The sequence below is a fragment of the Podarcis tiliguerta genome (genome assembly GCF_965153285.1).
Source record: "Podarcis tiliguerta genome assembly, chromosome: 13".
Taxonomy (NCBI): domain Eukaryota; kingdom Metazoa; phylum Chordata; class Lepidosauria; order Squamata; family Lacertidae; genus Podarcis; species Podarcis tiliguerta.
The window spans coordinates 40,051,736-40,073,533 of record NC_139546.1 but is presented as its reverse complement, the minus strand read 5'-3'; the positions used below and the strand labels follow the sequence as shown (position 1 = coordinate 40,073,533).

Genomic DNA, 21,798 nt, shown 5'->3' with positions numbered 1-21,798 from the left:
AGGAGATCCGTGCAGAAGTGGCAAATTGGGGGTGGGGAGACCTCAGCATCAGGGAGCTAATAATCCTTCTCTTATCTGGCACATGAGAATGTCCAAACCCATGTCTCCTCCCTAGAGTAGGAGAAGATGTGGCACTTATATATTGCCTGCTCATATTTCTTAGTATCTTGTACATTCTGGGAGTTAACTTCTTATTTATGAAGAAAATCAGCCTCAATACTGGAGGTGGGGAACCTCAGAACTGGCAGCCAAATGCAACCCCCCAGGTGTCACACACTCAAAATCACCATCATCCTAGCCAGGCAAACATTTGTAGAACTGTAAGTTTCAGATGTTTGGGAATCTAATCTTTGATACCAGAGACTGCTGGGTCTGCAATGAAGTTTGATATTTGGTCCCTGGGATTTTATGCAGCTGAAGAAATGATACCAGCTGAATAACTGATATGCAGGATATAAACAAATATACTAATCATAAACATACTCATTATTTTTGCCAGGGTTGAATGCATCCTTGAACTTTGATAACGCCTCTTGCATACTCTGTCCTGCTTTGAGCGGGACACCCCGGTATTACAGAAGCCACCCTGGCTTCTGATTGGCTCCTGGGATGTCCCATTTTGGCTTCTGCGAGAGTGTGGCCCTGAAAGACATGTACTTGCAGGAGTACGGCCCTGAAACACATGCACCTTGATTTCCATCTGCAGCATGTTGGAGGGTTCTCTTGCTTGTCTGGATGTGGCATAGAAGGGAGTGTGCATGGATCTGTGTAGAGGATATCCTAGTAAATTTTACATTTCCTGCTTGACATACTTTGACCTCTGGCCCTGCTTGCCTTTGGCATGTGGCCCTCAAAAGGTAGCCCAGAAATGAGTGTGGCTCTTGGCTTGAAAAAGATTCATCATAACTTGCTGCAATGGATGTGGGACTATAAAACATTTGGGAATCCCAACAGTCAACCAGCCCCCAGATTTCCTGAAAGGAAGAAGGGGGGAAACCAGGGGGTAATATAACATAATGGTGGGAGATGGGTGATTACAAAAGTTTATTTAACAGAGGGAGGGGTGGAAGCAAGATGATGATTCTGATAATCATGCAGTTTAAGGCAGGTTCCTAAGCAACAAAAGGGGAGGGGATGGAGTCCAACATTTGAGTCATCCATACAGTTGAGTCTCTGCTGCTGATGACCCCACTGCCATGGGATGGGATGCAGCTGTTTGTCTCAGGTCTCGCCAACACTTCCAATTGTGGAATGCTTGGAAAGCAGCTGTATGAGAAGTTTTCCACTTGACTCGCTCCTTTCTAAAGCTGGAGGCAGCCCCTGTCATTCTTGGGCAGCTGTTAAGAATCCCAGATTTCTTGCAGGGCCCATTGACATTAGTCAATGCCCTGCCCTGAGGTCCCCCTTGCTTAAATATATTTTGTGAGCACCACATTGGCAGCCCCTGAACTTTGACCAGAAGAGAGTCCTATTTTTTTCTGCAGTGAGATATATATACTGTCTCCAAAAATGGAGATATGAGTTCTCTGTGTGTCTTTGTGGAGTGGGCAAGAGCAGGGCTTTTTTTCCAGGTGGAACTCACCAGAACTCAGTCCTAGAACCTCTCAGATGGGTGCCGTTGCCATTATAAGAGAGCAAGGGGGTGTTCGTGGTGCATAGCTGTCAACTTTTCCTTTTGTTTAAGGGAAATTCCCTTATTCCGAATAGGATTCCTCACAAGAAAAGGGAAAAGTTGACAGCTAAGTCGTTGTGAGTTCCAGCACCTCTTTTTCAAGAAAAATAGCCCTGGGAAGGAGAATCGCACTTGTAAGATGGAATTTCCATTTAGTTGTCCTGATAAATAGAAATAAGAGGTAGTATTGCATATCATACCCAGAACAACAAAAATCGGTAGTATAGCCACTCCACCCCTACCTATGAGTTTTACCCAGGTAACTGTGCATACATGTCACACACCAAAATAAGTCAGATACTATTTTGCAAAACGGGTCTGAAGATTTTGTGGATATATGCTTGTTGTCTTGATAATGATACTAATTTTAACATACTCAGGTATAAACTGAGTATAAATGGCAAGCGAATGAGGTGATATTTGAAAGGTCAAGCTCTGCAAAGTTGCCAAAGAGGAGAAGCAAGTCCCAGTGACTGATGGCCATCTCAAAGAACCAGGGCTTTGTTTTAAGAAACAATATTCCTGGGAAGGAGAAATGCCACGTTGCAGGACCACATGGTGTCCTTTTGCTTAGAGACACTGTGACAAGGCCAGAGATTATTATCTTTAATTTGTGTAGCCGGAGGAGGGGTTCATAATTCAAAAGATATACAATGCACAGTACCAGTCTGCTTGTCACAGCCAAGATGGAATGCAGCTGTTTATATCAGGTCTCATCCAATCATATCTAACTTTGTTTCCATAGAGGCTTCCCACAAATGCTCCAAATTCTGCCGCTACATTTCCTATAAGGTGTATAAGGGTTCTTGTCCCCCCCCCCCCACTTAAGAAATAGGCATCTCTTTAACTTCTCCCCTTTTCCTCCCTTTTCCTTTCCCTCCCAGTAGATTCTTAGACCCCATCATGCTGGTCTCTAGCTGCCTGCTGGTTCGTCTGGCCATTCTTATTGGGGTCCTACTTGTGCAGTCCTGCGAAGGGCAGTCTTGGAATGCTTTTCCAAACAAGCACATCGATCCCACGTAATATTTTCTGCAGACATCAAGGGTCCCCCTGAGCAGGACGAAAATGGGCCCCCCAAACACAGCAAAGCTGACTTGTCATATAAAAAGACACACCCATAAGTTCATTAAGGTCGGGGCTAACACAGGAGAATGGGGATCTCAGGCTTAGGGGCTGAATGCAGCCCTCTGAACTTTCCTGAAACCACAATTTTCCGTGGCCTTGCTTGCCACCCCAGATGATTCTGAATGACTGGAATGTGCCCTTAAGCTCTGATCATGTCTGCTGCTTCTCTGGAAGGAAGATAAGGTGTTTGTATGACTGGATGAATCCCAAGCCAGAATTAAGATTGCCAGAAGAAATATCAACAGCCTTTGATGGCAGAAAGTGAGGAGGAATTAAAGAACCTCTTAATGAGGGTGAAAGAGGAGAGCGCAAAATATGGTCTGAAGCTCAGCATAAAAATAACCTAAGATCATGGCCACTGGTGCCATCACCTCCTGGCAAACAGAAGGGGAAGAAATGGAGGCAGTGAGAGATTTTATTTTCTTGGGCTCCATGACCACTGCAGATGGTGACAGCAGTCACAAAAGTAAAAGACTCCTGCTTCTTGGGAGAAAAGCAATGACAAACCTAGACAGCATCTTAAAAAGCAGAGGCATCACCTTGCCAAAGGCATGTATAGTTAAAGCTATGGTTTTCCCAGTAGTGATGTATGGAAATGAGAGCTGGACCATAAAGAAGGCTGATCGCCGAAGAATTGATGCTTTTGAATTATGGTGCTGGAGGAGACTCTTGAGAGTCCCATGGACTGCAAGAAGATCCAACCTCTCCATTCTGAAGGAAATCAGCCCTGAGTGCTCACTGGAAGGACAGATCCTGAAGCTGAGGCTCCAATACTTTGGCCACCTCATGAGAAGAGAAGACTCCCTAGAAAAGACCCTGATGTTGGGAAAGATGGAGGGCACAAGGAGAAGGGGACGACAGAGGACGAGAAGGTTGGATAGTGATCTCGAAGCTACAAACATGAGTCAGACCAAACTGCGGGACGCGGTGGAAGACAGGAGTGCCTGGCGTGCTCTGGTCCATGGGGTCACGAAGAGTCGGACTAAACGACTAAACAACAACAATGAGTGTGTAGAAAATAACCTACAACACAAAGATAAGATTTTTATTTGTTGCTATGCCCACTGCTGGCAAGGAGCCCCTGGAAGCTTGAACAGAAGGAACGGTGGCCCCCTAGGCTGATAAAACACCCCCCCCCCCACTCCTGGTCTAAAATGTAAATACCCCCCCACTTCCAGTCTTGACTTTATTGTCTCTGATGCAGCATGCAAAAATAAAAATAAAAATGTCAGTCCATTTGTTTTCATAAATAGAGAAAACCTGGTTTTCTGAATGAAATGAACCAAGCACAGCACTTATTTGTGGAAATGCAACTGTTCATATTTGTATACTGATCAACATTCTTGATGATTCCCCAACCAACACAGAATTTCAATCCTTGCTTTCTGCTGCCACCTAGTGACAAAGAAACGTTAGAGGCACCCTGTTCATTTTCTTGCTTTCTGCGGCTTCTTCATCTCTGTGCGAGAGCAAGCATTGTTGCCATACCAGGATGGCTTCAGGGAGACATTGCCAAACTCTCATCTTGCTTATCTTACTGAGATACCAGAACTTTAAAGTAAAGATTACTTTAAAACTGGAAACTGGGGCTTTCTCCTTCTCCATGTCTCTTACCCAGCTCAAAATTCATTTTCTTCCACTCACAATCCAAATTTGATCCCACCGCTTTTCTCTGTCTCTCCCCATCCCTGCAAAGGACAGTAGTTCAGTGGCAGAGCATGTGTCTTCCATGCAGAAGGTTCTGGGTTCAATTCTTGGCATCTCCAGTTAGGACTGGGAAAGACAACACATCAGTGGAAATGTTGCTGTCTGTTGCATTTGGGTTCTTTTGGCTAAAGGCAGAACAGAAAAACACAATGGTCCCCAGTAGGGGTTCCCAAATGGTGGTCCTTGATTGGTGAGCTTCATTCAGGTGGTCTGCAAATGTAGGCACCATCATTTGAGCAAAGGGTAATAATGGCCCTTTAAAACCTCCCAGCAACAACGACAATAAAAAACCTTCCAAGGCTCTGTTGCTTCAGGTTTATCATTTGGCAGGCTTTACTGACATTGCTGTTATCTACTCCCCAATAACTATATGCCCAATTTCCAAAGAAATTCACACCTGAAAAACAACTGCAAAGGGTTCTGAGTATAAGCACTTCTTAAAAAATACTTAAAACATGAACATAATGTTGCTGTGTAGTCATTGGCAGCCCATATAATGGTCTAAATGAGGGCAGAAACCAAGACTACTACAACGATGACTATACAACTACTAATTTTGTTTATACCCTGCCCATCTTCCTGGGTTTCCTGGCACACCTTCCAGGACATTCCTTGGGAACATTATCCAGCATTAAGGGCCCAGGAATGGTATAAAAGCAAGTGACTGGGGGTGCTGGAAATTTGAGGTGGCCAAGCGACCAGCCCAGCCCAGCCCAGCCCAGCCCAGTCCAAGCTAAAACCAGGGGTTGTTCACCTCTCAAGGCCTCTTAAAGGGGTTGCCCTTTAGCTGCCTACCCAGCAGTTTCCACCAAGTTCTGACAAAGAACAGGGTTATCTAGTAAAACTCCTGCTACTCACTGAAAGAATAGCAAAAAAAATTTCAGCCTAGAGGCAACTGTTGTTGGGAGTTAAATTCCTTTCTGGCTCTGATAACCGGTGGCGACTACAAGCCCCAGAGAGAGCCTCTAAACTGAGGAAGGGGGGGAGAAATGGGTAAGTCTCCTCTACATGAGGAAAAGGAGGAAGGAGGCCGGGCAAGGCAGCAGCTGGTCCTTTTAAAGGTAGCTGGGATGGGCAGCAAACACTCTTGTGGTAGAAATGGCATTGGGTAGCGTAGATGGATAAAGCGAACTCCCTTAATATGCTTTGTAAGGAGAAAAGCCCCCAGCCCTAGCTTGGGTGGACTTGACTGGCCGGTCACCATCTCAAGTTTCTAGCAGTCTCAGTTGCTTGGTTTTGTTGAAAAACGAAATAGCCACCAGATGAACAGCTTCTAAAGCCGTGTTCAACAGTGGCATAGCGTGGGTTGTCAGCACCCGGGGCAAGGCAAGTAATTTGTGCCCCCCCCGCTGCACTGTCCCTCCCCCAGATAGTCCCTCGCTCTCTCTCCGCACCGCACCGCACGCCTGGCACCCTCCCTCGCCCTGTGGCTGCGCGGAGAGGGCAGGAGCTGGCGAGGAGCAGCAGCACGTGCCAAGCCCCTCCTTCCCTCGCGCCGCTGCGCGCCATCCAGCCCGGACCGTGGGAGCTGCCGGCTGTTGGCAAGAATGCGCGAGGTAGGGGCAGAGAGCTGCGAGTGCGAGCGCCCCCCCGATGTTGCGCCCGGTGTGGCCGGCCCCCCCTGCACCCCCCACGCTACGCCACTGGTGTTCAAACCCCCAATCATGAGCAAACAGTCGACACCCTTAGTGAAGGGCATATTATCACACACAGCTATCCCAGGAATTCCATGACCCATGAACTTAGCTTTAAACTAAGGTTACCAGATGTCCCCGTTTCCCAGGGACAGTCCCCGGATTTACAAATCAGTCCCCTGACAAAATCCATCTATTTAGTAGGAAGTTGAAAAGTGTCCCTGGATTCATTGAAAAAAATAATCTGGTAATCTGATTTTAAACTTAACAGTCACAGTTACTGCCATCTTCCAAGGCAGGCTCGATGTTTCTCAATATTGAAAAACATCAACCACAAGAAGAAAAGGGGGAGAGCCATGTTCAAGTGCATCCACACCCAACCTATTCCATGGTAATTCAGGAACCACCTGTGGTTTATGTGGTTCCCTTTGATTACTCAAAGCAAGCCTAGCACAAGCGCAACAACTTCCACCCACCTTCTAATTATCACTGGATATGCCAGCTTCCATATCAATCCTCTTGCTCTAGCTTTATTTATCTGAATGTCCTGATGAGTCATAAGTTGCAAGAGGATACTCTGTCTTTGAGACACTCTGTCTCCCAAATAAAAGTTTACTTCTAGGTAAAGGTAAGGTAAAGGATCCCTGGGCGGTTAAGTCCAGTCAAAGCGGACTATGGGGTTGCGGCTCTCATCTTGCTTTCAGGCTGAGGGAGCCTGTGGTCTAAACCACTGAGCCTCTTGGGCTTGCTGATCGGAAGGTTGGCGGTTCAAATCCCCATGATAGAGTGAGCTCCCGTTGCTCCGCCCCAGCTTCTGTCAACCTAGCAGTTCAAAAGCACACCAGTACAAGTAGATAAATAGGTACCATTACAGCGGGAAGGTAAACAGTGTTTTCGTGCGCTCTGGTTTTGTCACAGTGTTCTGTTGTGCCAGAAGCTGTTTAGTCATGCTGGCCACATAACCTGGAAAGCTGTCTGCGGACAAATGCAGCTCCCTCGGCCTGAAAGCGAGATGAGCGCCGCAACCCCATAGTCGCCTTTGACTGGACATAACCGTCCAGGGGTCCTTTCCCTTTCCCTTTGCTTTTCAGACCGAGGGAGCGTTTGTCCACAGACAGCTTTCCGGGTCATGTGGCCAGCACAGAGGACAGTTACCTAACTTCTAGATAACATAAGGAGTCATTTACATGCTAAAAGGGTTTTTGCAGCAAGGACGCATCTCTCAGATACTGTGGCCATCCATGCTTTATGAGCGCTTCCCCTGCTTTAAGATGGAAATCTTGTTTTATTACTTCCTGCATAGTAGCTTACCCTTCTGGCTGTATGGCTGCAGTCACTGTCTGGCCCATGCACTTCACAGATTCAGGTTTGGACTGAATCTCACCCTTTTTAAATGTGATGTTCTTAGTATGGACTGCCTCCATAACTTGATGGAGAATCTGATCATTTCCCTCAGATGTCTCTGCAGAGCCAATTCCACAATTACTATCTTTGAGTTTGAGTTCAGAGACAAACTGTTCAATGGTATCTCAATGTACTGTAGCTCTGCATGGTTCCAAAAGGAATATACTGTTCAAACACCATGTTCTTACAAGGAGTGCCATTTGTCCTAAATCATTCAAGGACTTCTGCTGTGTCACTTAACCTTTTATTAGGAAAAATATTGTTGTGAGTTTCAGTGAGGGTGGGGCAGGTAGGGGAGTTGTATACCTGAATTAGACAGTTCTGGGATTTCATGCACACACACACACACACACACACACACACACACACACACATTTTGGAATATTCATTTAAGCAACCTTAAATCAATGACTTCCCTTCTTCTCTTTCCCTGGTTTAGTTTGCATACAATAAATCCCTTTTTACATAAGATAACCATTCAGTATTCCATTAGTACAGAAATCAAAACTTATCTACACTGTTGAATTTATCTTAATTCTACCAGCGCTTTTAAGTGTACACAATTTTCACCCATATATTCAATAAACATTTCCCAATCTTCTTTAAATGTATGTATGTTTGAAGTTTTATTCTGTTTTTAATGCTCTGTTGAAAGCTGCCCAGAGTGGCTGGGGAAACCCAGCCTGGACAGGGTATAAATAAATAAATTCTTCTTCTTCTTCTCTTATTCTATATGTTAAATCTGTAAGCTGTGCATATTCCATCAGTTTAAGTTGCTATTCTTCTTTGGTTGGGACTTCGCTCTTTTTCCATTTGGTCTAACAAAACACGAAGATTTCTAGCCTGCCTAGACTTAAGTCAGAGCAGCACCACACATTTAAAGCACTCTTATACAACTTCAGTAGTCATGGCTTCCTATAAAGAATCCCGGGAACTGCTGGTGCCTTTAATAGACTAAGTTGGGGCCACCAACATTTTTGGCTTACTGGACATATCTGTAATTATGAGATAGGGCCATGGGTGACAATCACAAAATGGCTGCTGAGCTGCATGTGATGTAACACAAAATGGCTTTTTTCAGCCAGAACTCACTGGAACAGAGTTACAGCACCTCTTAGGTGGGTGCCCTTCCCCATTACATGAGAACAATGGAGGCATTCATAGTGAGTTTTGGCACCTCTTTTTCTAGAGAAATAGCACTGGAAAGGTATAACACAAAATGGCTGCCATGAGGGGCATGACATAACAGAAAAGGCATTGGCAGGCAACTGGTGCCCCTGAGCACCACATTGGCAACCCCTGAACTCTGACCAGAAGAGAGTCCAAATTTTTCCTCTTCTTTTTTGGCAATGAGATATATACTGTCTCTAAAAATGGAGATTTGAATTCTGTGTGTGTCTTTGCGGACTGGGCAAGAGCAGGGCTTTCTTCCAGCCAGAACTTGCCAGAACTCAGTTCCGGCACCTCTCAGATGGGTGCCATTGCCATTATAAGAGAGCAAGGGAGGTGTTTGTGGTGAGTTCCAGCACCTCTTTTTCAAGAAAAATAGCACTGGGGAGGAGGATCTCACTTGTAATCAGAAGTCTACTGACCCTTAAGGCGGAAGTTCCATCTAGTTGTCCTGATAAATAGAAATGAAGAGGTAGCATTGCATATCATACCCAGAACAACAAAAATCAGTAGTATAGCCACTCCATTCCTACCTATGACTTGTACCGAGGTGCATACATGTCACACACCATAATAAGTCAGATGCTATTTTGCAAAACGAGTCTGAAGATTTTGTGGATATATGCTTGTTGTCTTGATAATGATACTCATTTTAACATACTCAGGTATAAACTGAGTATAAGTGGCAAGCGAATGAGGTGATATTTGAAAGGTCAAACTCTGCAAAGTTGCCAAAGAGGAAAAGCAAGTCCCCGTGACTGATGGTCATCTCAAAGAACCAGGACTTTGTTTTAAGGAACTATATTCCTTGGAAGGAGAAATGCCACGTTGCAGGACCACATGGTGTCCTTTTGCCTAGAGACACTGAGACAAGGCCAGAGATGATTATCTTTAATTTGTGTAGCCATTTGTGTATTCAAAAGATATACAATACACTGTATCAGTCTGCTTGTCACATGGTACGGGACTAAGTGTAAGAACCTCAGGAACAGATCCATTTGAGGTTGAAGACCTTTGCACAAGCAGCCCAAAGATCAGTCTAACAACTCTCTGTGGTATTAGATTGGGAATCTACTTGGGCAGCCTGAACACAGGGGGTTTATTTCATTAGTTTTACTGATCAAAAGGCCAGTGCTACATGTGCTCATGCATCTGTAGAAGAAGAAGAGGAGTTTGGATTTGATATCCGCTTTATCACTACCCGAAGGAGTCTCAAAGCGGCTAACAATCTCCTTTCCCTTCCTCCCCCACAACAAACACTCTGTGAGGTGAGTGAGGCTGAGAGACTTCAGAGAAGTGTGACTGGCCCAAGGTCACCCAGCAGCTGCATGTGGAGGAGCGGGGACACGAACCCGGTTCCCCAGATTACAAGACTACTGCTCTTAACCACTACACCACACTGTAAACTGATATGTCCAGCTAAATTTTATTCACACCAGTAGTGCTCTGCAAGCAGTTTTTCTAAAAGAAAGGGTATAGTGGAGCTTCATCTATGCCCATTGACCAAACTGGTGTGTGTGTTTGTGTGTGTGATGCTCTGCAAACATCTTTCTTTTGGGAAAGGCACTTGTGGAGCAACTTGCATGGCCTCAGGTGGCACATAGTCCTATACAGACTTCCAGACTTGCAAGTGGATTCCAGGCTTGCAAACATATATTTCCCCCCTCGAAGGAAATAGCACAAAAATAAATGCTAAACTTGTGGTTTATTCCACTAGGTTTCCAGAAGCTTGCAAATGCTTGAATGTAACGTACAAGTTAACAGTTAGCAAATGGTCAGGAAAATGGAATAAATTGCCTTGGGAATGTAGTCATACACATAACAACTCTCCTTGGGTACTATACCCCTGCAGAACATGTGTGAACATGTGGTATGATTGAGAGCTCCTGAGTAGATTCAATCAATACTTTATTTTTCAGAACTTATGCCTTGGCCTTGGTTTTCACCTGGAAGAACATTTCAGGATCAAAAAGGGGATTGTCGCACACAATACCAGGTATTATTTTCAAAATAACAAATCTCCACTACACTTATCACATGAATTATTTTTAATGTAATTCATTGCAACTTGTATGAATGAGAGAAGGATAGATGGATCTTTGGAATGAAAAGTCAATACCTGCAAGGTTGCCAAAGAGGAACAGCAAGTCCTGGTGACTGATGGCCATTGCAGATTACCAGGACTTTCTTTTAAGGAACAATATTCCTTGGAAGAAGAAATGTCACATTGCAGGACCGCTGTGTCCTTTTTGCTAGAGACACGGGGACAAGGATAGAGATGGATCACACTGCCAGAAAAGGGGCACATAATCCAAAAGCTCTGCAATCAACATATTCATCCACCTGACACATAATAAGAGATTGAGCAGAGAGTATAAAAACTTTGGAGACAGACCCATTTTGGGTCGAAGACCTTTGTAGCAACACCTGGAGGACCTGTCCATTGACAGCCATCTAATCAGACAGAGCAGCAGTCTTTGGTAAATATATATCCCTACAGAGCATGTGTGAATGTGATAAATGTTTGAGAGCTCCTAGATAGATTGAATTAATAAAAAAATTCTGAAGACTGGTGTACCATCTGGCCTTGGTGTATGTGCATTGCCCCTTTGATCCCAGGTTGCCCTCATGACAATGATTAAGTGATAGAAAATGTAAAGGGGGAGAGCACAGATTATCACCTCTGGACACAGTCTTGTTGGAGTCAGGGAGGTCCTAGGAGACTGGACTGAGGAGGAATGGTGGAGACCGCTCCCCCCTTCTTCTGCCCTTCCAAGAGGAGACAGCATAGATTTAGAACAGTGGTTTGCAGAAGGTAATAATTTGGAGGCTGCAGAGGGGAGAAGCTGGGAGATACTGGATGACAAGCAGGAGGAGGGAGAGCTGACAGACTCAGTGTCTTTAGGAAGCATTCCTGAACTCCCCTCTTTGGTCCCGGTGGGCATTGAGAGTAGAAGAACAGAAAGCTCAGAGGCAGAACACACAGATTAGCTGATGTAGGAATGATGTATAATAGGAGAGACGGAGGGGTGGGACTTATTTGGAGCAACACCTTTATCTGAGAGGCGACATCCTATGTCTCTGTGAATATTGAATAAATTATCTTGGTAAGAACACCTTGTTTTCCCATTTCTGGCAGCCAGCCATGAGGGAGGGGGGATCGGATTCCCTGAAACCTGACAGGTAGACATAGTAGACTTGGTCTCTCTGATTTCCCCTCTGATCTTGGGTTGCATTCAGGATATACATATTATAGAGAAAAATACCCCATTGAGGGACAACCTAGGGCTTTCCCTTTGCTGGGTTTGCTACTGTGTAATGGGTGAAATGGCCCTACAAGATTGCCAGCATGCACTGTTTTCCTCCTTGTGGCACTACATTTTAATAATAATAATAATAATAATAATAATAATAATAATAATAATAATAATAATGCAACATTTTCCTTCCAGTTTGGATTAAAAAAACACCTCTCATACATCCACACGCTGACATGATCTTAGTTTTTCTTCGAAAACAGAACATAACTATGTCAACTGAGGTGTTCCCGCCATAAATGAAGATTAAAGAGATTAAGCATAGCAGCGTTCAAATATCTGAAGGGCTGTCTCAAAAAAGATAGAGCAGACTTGTTCTCCCTTGCACCATAGGACAAAGCTAAATGGGTGGGAATTTCAGGCGAGTAGATTTTAGCTGAAGAATAGGAGACAATCCACAAAGGTATGAGTTCTTCGACAATGGAGGAAAATGCATAGGTATATAAACAGAGGCTGGATTATTATCTGCTGGGGACAATCAGAGATGGTGTAGATTCCTGCCCTGAGCAGTTGGTCTTCAAGTTGGTCTTTCCAGATCTTAACATTCTGTTAAGTTCAGGTTTTCTTTTCTTTCTTTAAGCTTCTCAGTTCATGGAAGTTCAAATAAAGGAGAAATGTGATTATAGGATATAAAATATTTATCTCTCCTTCCTTCCTTCCTTCCTTCCTTCCTTCCTTCCTTCCTTCCTTCCCACATTGGGGGATTGACAACACACCGCTTGAATTGACTGTACATTCCTCTTTTCCAAAAGGTCAGTCAGAAGATGGGATTTGTCACCTACTTCAGCCTTTGCCTTCTTGGAATCCTGGTCTCCAGTCCTGGTGAGCATTTTAGCAAACACCTGAGAATTTCCCAGAAATCTCTGCTGAAATTAAGCAGTCATGAGAATGAAAGTACTTAGTGGATTTTCAAGGGATGGCAACCCAGCTAAGCCTATTAGAACACGGAAGCAGGAGAGTTTAAATTAGACATAATTTATTGGAGTTGGTCAGCGGAATCCCTGATCTGGACCTTGTGCAGAAATAAATGAGCTTTCCATCCCAAGAATTAGTTTCAAAGCTTTGCTGCAGAGCAGTCTAAAAACTAGTGGCATATAAATGTTACAAAGAACAAAAATACAAAGTTACACATTGCACTCAACTAGCAGCAATGCAGTTCAGTCTTTTAAATCCTTTAATACAGTCCAATCTCAGAGACATACTCCATTATGCTGGAGGCTCCTTCTCCCAACACGCTGAGCTGGCAATCTCTCTGCTGGCTTCCCACAACACAAAGATACTGAGTTTCTCAGGTTTCAACTTCCTGCTGATGAGGGATCTACTTGGGTTTCCAGAGAAGAGTGATCAGGTAAGCCAAACCCTCTTAAATGGAAAAACACCAGCATTCCGCTTTCAGCTAGAGTGAAACCTCTTGCTTAATGCAAAATTCCCTGCTTTGCAAATGCAAACGTTTACAGACGTTTAAACTTCAATGCATACATTTTATGCAAATTAAACTTCTAATATTAACAAGATCTCTAGTCACTGGTTTCTAAATAACTTGTGCTTTCTAAATGGAATCACCAATGGTATACGTAATGTCGCACTCAGAACAACCTGCTTACTGTTTTAATCCCTTATTTCCCCTCATTTCCTTCTCTCTAAAACAGCCAAGGCTAGCTGTCCTAATGGATGGCTGGAAAATCAGGGCAACTGCTATGCATATATTGACAAGATGATGACATGGGCTGATGCTGAGGTAAGAGGAGTTTCTCACCAACCAAGGCATAATACAATGAGAAAGGCAATCAGCATGGGCAGTCCCATGGCAATATGTAGCCGATACTTTTGAATTAACAAAAGAGGGCTGACCACAAAAGGGAACTCAGCTGGTTAGATGGAGTCTGATCATCTGAGTTGCAGAGCTCAAGCAGAAACAAAGCAGACACAGAGGCGGAGCTAGGTGCTCTGGCACCTGGAGTGGCACACATGCTGTGCACCCCGGGGTGGGGCTAGCCATGTGCATCCCAGGAGGCTAGCCATGCTCAGGGGCTAGCCGCCAACCCGCGACTCTCCCCCGAGCTGTTGGGGGAAGGGGGAGAGCTGTGCCACTTTGCTGGAGGTCTTCCCCCTTCATATTGACAGCTCAGGAGTTGGGGGAGGCTTGGGAGCCGTCGCGGGCGGCACACCGAATGTCACCCCTCTCAGGATGACACCTGGGGCGGACCGCCCCCACGTTGCTCTTCTACTGAGCAGACATTCCAAAGCCAATCCCTCAAGGTCAAGTTTCATTGTATACATCCAACCATATGTTCTCTTTCCCTGAAATGTTTGTAAAATTGCAAATAAAGATGCTTCTGAATCTGGGGTTGTACAAAGACAAATTTAAGGCTCTTCCAGATGACCTATCCATTGGGTATTCATCCTGATTCTCTTGCAGTTTGCATGAGGGTTGGGTTGCATATTTCCCACCCATTCATTCTGATTTGTTTGCAGGGAGATTATAGAACGCTGAATATTCATCCTGAGTTGCTTGTGGGAGTGTTTATACATCTTCCAAAGAGCCCATATTTTTCAATCCACTTCCCCATCACTTTCCTAGCCACAATTATTTTTTGTTTCTTTTTAGAAGTAGATTTATTGTGCCATGATGATGCTTTAAAGCACTCTAATTGTGCAAACATAACATTTTCTGGTATGGTCTTAAATTCCTTCAGCAAAATACTGACAGGCTCAATAGCATTGTATCACACATGTTAGTATGGAACAGCATTGCCTTATAATATTCCGGGAAGACCTGTTCATCTTAAAAATACTCAAGAAAGTCTAATTCAGAAAATATTAAAAACTTTGATGCAAGGAAATTGATCTGACACTGGCAAGCTCCAACTCTGCAATAATCTTACTGGTGAGATATGATAATGGTAGCAAAGCTTCTCTAATTCCTTTTCCATTTTTAGGTTGACTGCCAGAGCTATGGCCGTGGGGTCCATCTTGCCTCCATCCTCAATCAGAAAGAAAATTCCATTGTAGCCAAGTACATCTTAGCACAACAGAAAACACGCACAGATGTCTGGATTGGACTCTATGATCCTTTGCAAGTGAGCTGCTTTCACATAGCTTGTTCCTGATCGTCATCACAGATGGGGCTCTTTAGCAATGCAATTATCTCAACAATTTCCTAGTCTGAACTCCATACACAAATTCTCCTTTATTTTCTATGGTGGGATGGGGTTCTCCTCAAATGTCTCCGCCATAACAAACAGTAATTTCCAGTTGGTCAAACTCTCCTGTTTTTGTGGTGAGCTACTCTCTTCTTTTGGGACGCGGGTGGCGCTGTGGGTAAAACCTCAGCGCCTAGGGGTTGCCGATCATATGGTCGGCGGTTCGAATCCCTGCGGTGGGGTGAGCTCCCGTCTTTCGGTTCCAGCTCCTGCCCACCTAGCAGTTCGAAAGCACCCCTAAGTGCAAGTAGATAAATAGGTACCGCTTTATAGCGGGAAGGTAAACGGCGTTTCCGTGTGCTGCGCTGTTGCTGGCTCGCCAGAGCAGCTTCGTCATGCTGGCCACGTGACCCGGAAGTGTCTCTGGACAGCGCTGGCCCCCGGCCTCTTAAGTGAGATGGGCGCACAACCCTAGAGTTGGACATGACTGGCCCGTACGGGCAGGGGTACCTTTACCTTTACTCTCTTCTTTAATCACACAATCTCTTCTGTCTCATTCCTGCAGAACAGGAAGTGGAAGTGGGCTGATAATTCTCCCTTCAATTTTGTAAGCTGGAATGTAAACCAGCCAGGCGTGTTTGTTCCAGCTGCAAATAAGTTTTGTGTAGAGCTGAGTGAACACAAAGGTAAGTAAGCCATTTGCAGGAACAGATAAAAGGTTTTGGATTCTCCACTACCTCCTGCTTTCTCCATCAGTTCCAAACTTTTCTTAGGGTTGTTTCTGACTAAATCAGGGTTTCCCAAACTTGGGTTTGCAGCTGTTTTTGGACTACAACTCCCACCGTCCCTGACGTCCTGCTAGCTAGGGATGATGGGAGTTGTAATCCAACAACAGCTGGAGATCCAAGTTTCGGAAACCCTAGACTAAATCATAATAGAAATATGCACATTAAAGTTAAAAGACAAGCTGGTAGTCACAAAGGCCCATTGATTTCGGTGGTTAATTCTGAATGCAACTAAGCAGGTGACAACCCTTAGCCAGGTGTTTATTTGCAGCAAGGATCACAGGTAGGTTGCACTGTTGACAGATGAGCAGTTGTCCAGTTGTTCAACATTTAGTCTCACCTCCAAATACACTAGGAGCTAAAGGCTTCGGCTACAGCCAATCTGCATAATATAGTGTAGGATTACTACACATTTTGAAAGCATTGGTTGCTAAAGTCTGGGTTACATCATATTTTTTTCTACTGTATTCCTTTAAGAAATTGTTAGGGCCAAATGTGGGGAAACTGGGGAAAGTCTTAAGTAAAGGGTGCCAAAATTGTATAATCGGGAGCTTCTGAAACTTAGCATGATTTCTATATTATTTTTCCTTTACAAAACTAATTTCAGCCATGAGGGCTAGAAGCTTTTGCTTTTCATAAATGAAAACTGGGATTCTAAGAAACTTACTTCCTCCAGACCAGGGGTGGGGAAGGTTTCTCCTGGAAGTCCTGGCTAGGCTCTTTGGTGTAAACCATGCCTGCTTTTCATGGGCCTGATATCGTATGATGTCAGGCATTGAAGGAAAACTTGGATTCAAGCTGAGGCTCTGAAGGAAGAATTATAAGCAAACCAGTGATTGGAAACTTCATTTTTTAAAAGGAACTAGTTCTTGTTCAGTTTCATTCTTTTGCAGAACAAACTAGTTCAGTTCAAGTTCATCCAAATCAACTTTGCAGTTCATAAATAGTTCACCCTCAGCTATTTTGTTTAGTGTTCAGAATGTTATAAAGTAAAAAGGTAAATCAGGAGCCACATACACGAAATAAGATGTCTCACAGGCAAAATGACAACAGGTTAAACATTTCCATACTAGAAAAACCACACAGTATAAGGCGTGAAGCATAATTTGCTTTGTTCATTGGTCTGTACTTCTTGCTGAAAGCCGCTCCTGCTGGAAGATAGAAAATATCCTCAGTAGGGAAGATACAGGAAATGTCTTTAAAAAAAAAAAAAAAAAATTATTGCTTTTTAAACAATTTAAACATTACAAAACCAAACAAAAACAGAAAAATAAAAACCAATACAATACAATATAAAGACACTACATAACACTAAACACATTAAACTAAACAAAACCAAACAAAACAATTTAAAACAATATCATATCTTTCATTCACTTATTTCACCAACCTTCTCACACCTCCCTTTTTGTATTCCACTTCTGTCAAATGTTTCAGCAATTCCTTTCCATCTTCCTCTGTTATCTGTCAAATAATTATCTTAACACATTCTAACCTTATTTTACTTTTAAAATTCCATTAATCTATTTATACTTAAATCCTTATAACATTTCTACTAAAGCCATATAACTTCATTCCAACATTTTAACATTCATTAATTTTGCATCATTTCTGAAAATAATCTTTAAACTTTTTCCAGTCTTTTTCCACCGACTCTTCTCCATGGTCTCGGATTCTGCCGGTCATTTCCGCCAGTTCCATGTAGTCCATCAACTTCATCTGCCATTGTTCCCGGGTGGGTAGATCTTGTGTCTTCCAATATTTCGCAATAAGTATTCTTGCTGCTGTTGTTGCCTACATAAAAAAAGTTCTGTCCTTCTTTAACACCAATTGGCCGACCATGCGCAGGAGAAAGGCCTCTGGTTTCTTCAGAAAGGTATATTTAAATAGCTTTTTCATTTCATTATAGATCATCCCCCAGAATGTCTTAATCCTTGGGCATGTCCACTAAAGGTGAAAGAATGTACCTTCAATCTCTTTGCATTTCCAACATTTATTGTCGGGCAAATGATAAATTTTTTCAAGCTTGACTGGTGTCATGTACCACCTATAAATCATTTTCATTATGTTTTCTCTTAAGGCATTACATGCGGTAAATTTCATACCTGTAGTCCATAACTGTTCCCAGTCAGCCATCATTATATTATGTCCAACATCTTGTGCCCATTTAATCATAGCTGATTTCACCATTTCATCCTGAGTGTTCCATTTCAACAGCAAATTATACATTCTTGACAAATTCTTAGTCTTTGGATCTAACAATTCTGTTTCCAAATTTGATTTTTCCACCTGGAAACCAACTTTTTTGTCCAGATTGTATGCATCCATTATTTGATAATAGTGGAGCCAATCTCGCACTTTGTTTTTCAATTTTTCAAAGCTCTGTAATTTTATTCTGTCTCCATCCTGTTCCAGAATTTCCCAATACTTCGGCCATTTGGCCTCCATATTGAGTTTTTTCAGAGCCTTCACTTCCATTGGAGACAACCATCTTAGGGTTTTCTTTTCTAACAAATCCTTATATCTTATCCAAACATTAAACAATGCTTTTCTGACAATATGATTTTTAAACGCTTTATGTACTTTTACCTTATCGTACCACAAATATGCTTGCCAACCAAATGCGTTATTAAAGCCTTCTAAGTCCAAGACTTCAGTGTTTTCAAGAAGCAGCCATTCTCTCAGCCAGCAAAAAGCATCTGATTCATAATAAAGTTTAAGGTCTGGCAGAGCAAATCCACCTCTTTCTTTAGCATCAGTTAATATCTTAAATTTTATTCGAGGCTTTTTGCCCTGCCAAATCTAGAATTATCTTTCTGCCACTTCTTGAAACAATCCATCTTATCCAAAATTTGCATTGGAACAAAAACAACATCCTTGGCAACACATTCATTTTTATCACAGCAATTCGGCCTAACAACGATAACTTCAACTTTGACCATATTTCTAGATCCTTTTTCACTTCAATCCAACATTTTTCATAATTGTCCTTAAATAAATTCACATTTTTGGCAGTCATATTAACCCCTAAATATTTCACTTTCTTAACCAATGTTAGTCCTGTCTCCTCCTGAAACTTTTCCCTCTCATTCGGGGTTAAATTTTTCTCTAAGACCTTGGTTTTCATCTTATTCAACTTAAAACCTGCTACTTGTCCAAATTCTTGAATCAGTTCCAATACCCTTTTAGTACTAGATTCTGGCTCCTGTAAGGTCAATACTAAATCATCAGCAAAAGCTTTCAATTTTTACTGTTTAGCTCCCACTTGTATACCTTTAACCTCTTGGTCCTTTCTAATCATATTTAACTGAAGAGCAGTGGAGAGATTGGACAGCCTTGTCGTGTCCCTTTCTGAATCTTAAACTCTTCTGTCACTATGTTGTTCACAATTAATTTTGCCTTTTGTTCTGAATCAATTGCAATTGATCTACCGGTAGTTCATTCTAAACACTGAAACAAACCAATTGGGCTCCCAGTTCTTCCATTGCAGCAAACATTTGCAGTTTTTGAATTTGGTGCCTTTTTCTGTTTCCCTGAACAGTGATATAAAAAAGGTGCAATATTCAAAAAACCACTGAATTTAGTTGGATATTTAGGATCAGGAGTACACTTCGAGTTTGATGTCTGGAGATCAACAGGTGGGCCACCCACTTCAAGTGACCTACAGAAGGTGGGCCTCCTGGATGGATCTGAATCTTCCTGTTTGCTCTAGACCACATGGAACAGGTCGTTAAATAATGAGCAACAAGGAATAATTTGTGCCATATCTTTTGAGTTTTAGATTTTGAGAAGTGGAATGCTGTTACCTGTAAAGAGAAAAATGCCTTTGTCTGTAAACAATCATCCTAAAGAAGATTGTAGTTCCCTTCGCTGGACTCTAGCCTGCTGGAAATCTTTCTGATCTCAGTACCTCCTCTTCCAGTCCTCAAAGTGAAAGAGGGGTTCTCATTCATCACTTTAAAAATGACCATAACTGAAGAGCTGCCACTTTGGTTCCCCTCTTCTCCACAAATTTTTCTTGTGCCTATACCCCACTATGAACTTAATAAATTCTCTTGGATGCACATATTTCCTGGTGTGTTTCTGTCCTTCGCAATCCACTCAGACTGCTCTAAGATTATCATCCAAGAAATATATAGGAAGTTGGTTTATACCAAGTCAGACCACAGGTCCATCTAACTCAATAATAGGCACATTGAATGGCAGTGGATTTCCAGGTTCATTCAGACAGGGGACATGCTCTGTCCCACCTGCTGGAGATTTATCTTGGGACACCTAAGGTGGACTGCAAGGGTCTCCTTTCATAAGTGTGAAAGTACAAGAGAACATTTCACTAGATGGTGCTTCGATTGAAGCAACCCTACATTGCCAGCTGCACCAATGCAATTTCCTGTCCTTTGTGGCATACACACTATACCACAGACATTGACATCTGACACAAAGTCACTTCAACACCATACATTTAAAGCACTCTTTACATCACAGTTATAGCTTCGTCCAAAGAATTCTGGGAAATGCAGTTTGTTAAGGGTGCTGAGTTATTAGGAGAGTCCTCACGGTGTGGGATAACCAGTCTTCTATAGCCACATTTTTGCACGGCCAGATCTAGGAAGAGATTTATATGGAACAGCCCCAATGTTTTATCAAACCAAAGTGCATCTAGTATGCAAACTTCAGAAGGGGCTTTATGGATTAAAATATGCTGCTGGAGCATGGAATGAGAAACTATAGAGCATGCTCAAAGAGCTGGGGTACACACAAGGTCATGCAGACATGTGCGTGTAAACCAAGTGCAAAAAATAAATAGTTTTCTTACGTTTTGGCATTTGTGGATAATCTAGTGATTGTAACTGAGAATAACCAAGACTATACAGAGGTTGTGGAATACCTGAGCAAAGAAGTACAGTCGTACCTTGGAAGTTGAATGGACTCTGTTCCGGAAGTCTGTTCGACTTCCAAAATGTTTGGAAACCAAAGCGCGGCTTCTGATTGGCTGCAGGAAGCCGCAGAAGCCCTGTGAGTCATTCGGCTTCCAAAAGAATGTTCGAAAACAGGAAGTCACTTCCGGGTTTCAATCATTCGGGAGCCAAAATGTTTGAGAACTAGGCTGTTTGAAAACCGGTACGACTGTAGAGGTAAAGGAAATGGGAACTGTTTTTTTCAAATAGTGAGAGAAGAGCTTGGATCTTATCTCCTAAGTCAAAAGCAAAAGGTTATTGAATTTCTTGACAGCCTAGGGCTGAAAGAAACCAAGCAAGTAGCCACTCCAATGGTGACTGATTTTCTAGAGGGTAAAGATGAATATGAACTCTTGCCGGACAACAGTCAGTACAGGTCAGCTGCAGCACAGCTCCTGTACTTGTGCGGTCAGGCACCCCACCCCCATCGCCCAACTTCCAGAGGGAATCAGACAGAACAAAATTACCTTTTGGATCAAATCAGGCCACAACTTTATTGATTACAGATGTAAGAGGGCCAGCCCTAGTCCAAAGTAAGACCCTCCGCATTCCACCAGCATTGAGTGATTTTCATTCTAGCTGCCACAAAAAAAAAAGCTCCATAGGTTTTTATGTGTAATCTTGGAAGTTTATCTTCCCATAACCCAAGTAATGCCAACATAAGAGTTTACCTTCCCATAACCCAAGTTTACCTTCCTATAACCCAAGTAATGCCAACATAAGAGACATAGAAGCATTTTCAATGGGGCTTATTTCTCTGAACGCATTGGGTGAATAGTTGAGCATTCAACTACGACTCCACCACAGAAGAAGAAGAAGAAGAGTTTGGATTTGATATCCCGCCTTTCACTCCCTTTAAGGAGTCTCAAAGCGGCTAACATTC

The 21,798-nt window shown here is 43.0% G+C and overlaps 2 protein-coding genes across 3 annotated transcripts in view; one reads left to right on the top strand and one right to left on the bottom strand.

The window, feature by feature from the left end:
* Positions 1-21,798, bottom strand: part of LOC310662820 (C-type lectin BfL-2-like) — a 68,291-nt gene that overhangs the window by 35,775 nt on the left and 10,718 nt on the right. The window lies entirely within an intron of this gene.
* LOC310662812 (regenerating islet-derived protein 4-like) lies at positions 9,856-20,531 on the top strand. 2 transcript variants are annotated; one of them, XM_083409961.1, is made up of 6 exons: positions 9,856-10,708; positions 12,782-12,851; positions 13,679-13,767; positions 14,969-15,109; positions 15,738-15,858; positions 19,733-20,531. In XM_083409961.1, exons 1-6 carry the CDS (start codon positions 10,637-10,639, stop codon positions 19,804-19,806), a joined length of 567 nt encoding a protein of 188 aa, XP_083266087.1. In that variant the 5' UTR covers positions 9,856-10,636; the 3' UTR covers positions 19,807-20,531. The 2 variants fall into 2 exon arrangements, with proteins under 2 accessions (XP_083266087.1, XP_083266088.1); XM_083409962.1 differs by having other exon boundaries at positions 19,739-20,529.

What these genes read in the sequence shown, in the direction of transcription:
- LOC310662812 (XM_083409961.1), top strand. Translation starts at nt 10,637, where the DNA reads ATGCCTTGGCCTTGGTTTTCACCTGGAAGAACATTTCAGGATCAAAAA. An exon ending in ATTGTCGCACACAATACCAG is followed by an intron (nt 10,709 to 12,781) that starts GTATTATTTTCA and finishes CTTTTCCAAAAG; the next exon opens with GTCAGTCAGAAGATGGGATT. An exon ending in GACTCTATGATCCTTTGCAA is followed by an intron (nt 15,110 to 15,737) that starts GTGAGCTGCTTT and finishes TCATTCCTGCAG; the next exon opens with AACAGGAAGTGGAAGTGGGC.